This window comes from Convolutriloba macropyga, chromosome 2 (genome assembly GCF_964194025.1).
Source record: "Convolutriloba macropyga chromosome 2, txConMacr16.3, whole genome shotgun sequence".
Classification (NCBI taxonomy): domain Eukaryota; kingdom Metazoa; phylum Xenacoelomorpha; order Acoela; family Convolutidae; genus Convolutriloba; species Convolutriloba macropyga.
Window position 1 is genome coordinate 57,674,257 of NC_134469.1, and position 2,780 is coordinate 57,677,036.

The following is a 2,780-nucleotide window of genomic DNA, read 5'->3' on the forward strand; positions in this document are numbered from 1 at the left end:
GTACAACTTTGCAGTTTAATGAAAAAATTTTTTTGCTGTTGTAGTTGTCGCACAGAGCTGCAATTCGCAGGTAATTTTGGTGGGATACAGGTGCTTATTTTTTTCGTTTTTTGGCGCGATACAGGCGCTCATTTCTTTTTCTCTTTCTCCGATAGCGAGCAGCCGATTATTTAAAGCGGTTTGATTCAAGTGTGAAAATTTAAATTTCTGACTTCGAGAGGTTGAAGTTAGCCTGAAAGAAGTGGCAGTCTGTTTTTTTGTTGTAAACTTAGTGTCCTATAGGACAAAAGTTAAGGACAAAAGTTATACTTTCACTTTTGAATTTAATTTCAATCATTCAAACTAAGCTTTCTGCCTCGAAAGTTTTAGTGATCGATGAAATTGTACCATGGGTTCTCTCAATCATGTTAATGAACTGAAACAAAGCCAGTAGGCCACTTACTTAATGAACCCATAGTAGACGAATTGGAGTGTTCTTCATTCGCATGAGTAATCAATTTTGTAATCCAATAATTGATGTTATAGAACACTTGATGAATGGACACCTTTGCTGGAACTCAATTCTAACGAATCCTAAATCACGTGTGTAATATTAGTTTTAAAACTTTTATTTCAGTGCCGTAGATGATTTTAATTCAATAACAGTAACAAAAGATTTACGCATGTAACGTGGTTATGGCAAGCTCGTTTCTTGAAATCTTCGGAGAAGAAAGCAAAGCTCCTGGTCACGTGTTGCACAAAGTGACAGCACCGGGCAGATTAAGTATACTCGGTGAACATATCGACTACAGTGGATACGGTGTATTTGCGTTTGCTATCCAACAAAATATTACTATTATATGTCGCGCCAATAATTTAAAGCAGCTCCGTTTCCGAAATTTGGACTCGAAGTTTGATCAACGCGATGTCAAGATATCTGAGATATCAATTGACCCCAAAAGTATTCATTGGACAGATTACGTCATCTGTGGTATCAGGGGAATTATGGAGAGCATGGAAGGACGCTGTGAGGAATCTGGTGACTCTAAAAATGACTACTTTGGAGTTGATTTTTTGGTTTCTGGAAACATACCGAGATCCGCTGGTTTATCCAGCAGTAGTGCATTGGTATGTGCCTCGGCGTTGGCTTTTTCCGCTTGTCAGGGGGAGAATGAAATGTCGAAGACTGAGCTGGCAGATGTCTGTGCAAAGTGTGAACGATACGTTGGAACTCAAGGTGGAGGTCTGGATCAAGCAACCTGCTTGCTTTCAGAAACGGGCAAAGCTCTGGCAATTGAATTCAACCCTTTGAGAACTGAGTCGGTGGACCTACCGGATGGTGCGTGTTTTGTTGTGATGAACACTCTGATTGAGAAGTGGAAGGCAGTGTCTCCAGAGTATAACAACAGAGTCATTGAGTGCAAGCTGGCTGCTTCGATTATTGCCAAAGTAAAATACGGCATTGATTTCTTGAGTAGCAAATTCTTAACTCTTGGCGAACTGCAACAGAAGCTTGCAGTGCCTTTTGAACAAATGGAAAACATCGTCATGGAGGTGTTGGATAAGCAGGCGTTTACGCGTGATGACATTTCAGGAGCACTGGATATGCCGTGGGACAAAATTGCGGGGCAGTTCCCGAGTGTCTCCGATAAATTGGTGGAGCTTAAGTTGCAACAGAGAGCTCTACATGTATACAGCGAAGCAAGGAGGACGAAAGAGTGTGTTGCTTTGTGTAAATCCACAGAAGATGCGTTATCAAGTGAAGAGAAATTGGTTAAAATTGGACAGTTGATGAACGAGTGTCATAAAAGCTGTAGTGACTTGTTTGAATGTAGTTGTGACGAGCTGAACACGGTCGCAAACTTGGCACTGGAGGCTGGATCATACGGTGCACAATTATGTGGAGCAGGATGGGGTGGTTGTGCAATAGCTCTTGTTCCTGAGACTATTCTTACAAAGTTTATTGAGCAAATTAAAACAAAGTATTACGACGTGAATGAATACAGAAGCAGTCAATTCAGCGAGCATTCTATGTTTGTGACATCGCCTTGTAATGGTGCGGGGCTCGTTCCTTTGTTGTAATCAGAAGTGCATATTAGGTGCATTATGGACTACGGTTCTTTGACTTTGGTGATTGGCGTTCTATTTATTGGTGCTCATCATATCAAATTAATATTTTGCTAGAAGATTCGAATTGTAGCAGCTTCTTTTCAAGTATGGCACCGGGGCTTTATAAAGTAGCCTCCCCTATTTGTATATCTATGACGAGAAGGCTTCAACAATAGATAAACAATGATGAATCTGTGGTATGAATATTTTTCCATTGATTGGCATGACTGATTATATACCCGGTACAACGATTCCTACTCTTCTACTAGGATTCTGGATATCGTTATATTTCCGACATTTCATGACAGGAAACTTGTCAGAGCTTGCAATTCTTGAAATTCCCAGTAGGAATTGATAAGTTGTGTATTGATGTGAGAGAGTGAATTATTAATCAATGTTTCAATTGGCGGCAAGATTTGTTACAAATCAGTCGGTTTATATAGCATTATGTTCCCGCAATCATAGCTCAATGGATGTGACATTCTCAACTCGAAGTGTAACTTTTAAATCAAAAATCGGAAAGTATCGGAAGTCATTCTTGACTTCCTTCACCCCTCCTTTCGGGTTGGGTGTCACCTAAGAAAGCCGCACAAAACCTGGCGTGTTTTGTTTTCCCTAACCCCTTGGTGAGGACATCTGCGATCATGAGGTCAGTTTGCAAGTATTTCAATTCTAGCTCTCCCCTTTCTACA

General features: G+C 40.5%; 1 protein-coding gene across 1 annotated transcript; it reads left to right on the plus strand.

Annotated features, from left to right (window-relative positions):
* The first annotated feature begins 486 nt into the window (after positions 1 to 486).
* LOC142335373 (N-acetylgalactosamine kinase-like) lies at positions 487 to 2,426 on the plus strand. The gene has a single exon (XM_075383837.1). The coding sequence runs from the start codon at positions 676 to 678 to the stop codon at positions 2,059 to 2,061; it is 1,386 nt and encodes a 461-aa protein (XP_075239952.1). The 5' UTR covers positions 487 to 675; the 3' UTR covers positions 2,062 to 2,426.
* Positions 2,427 to 2,780: the final 354 nt, after the last annotated feature.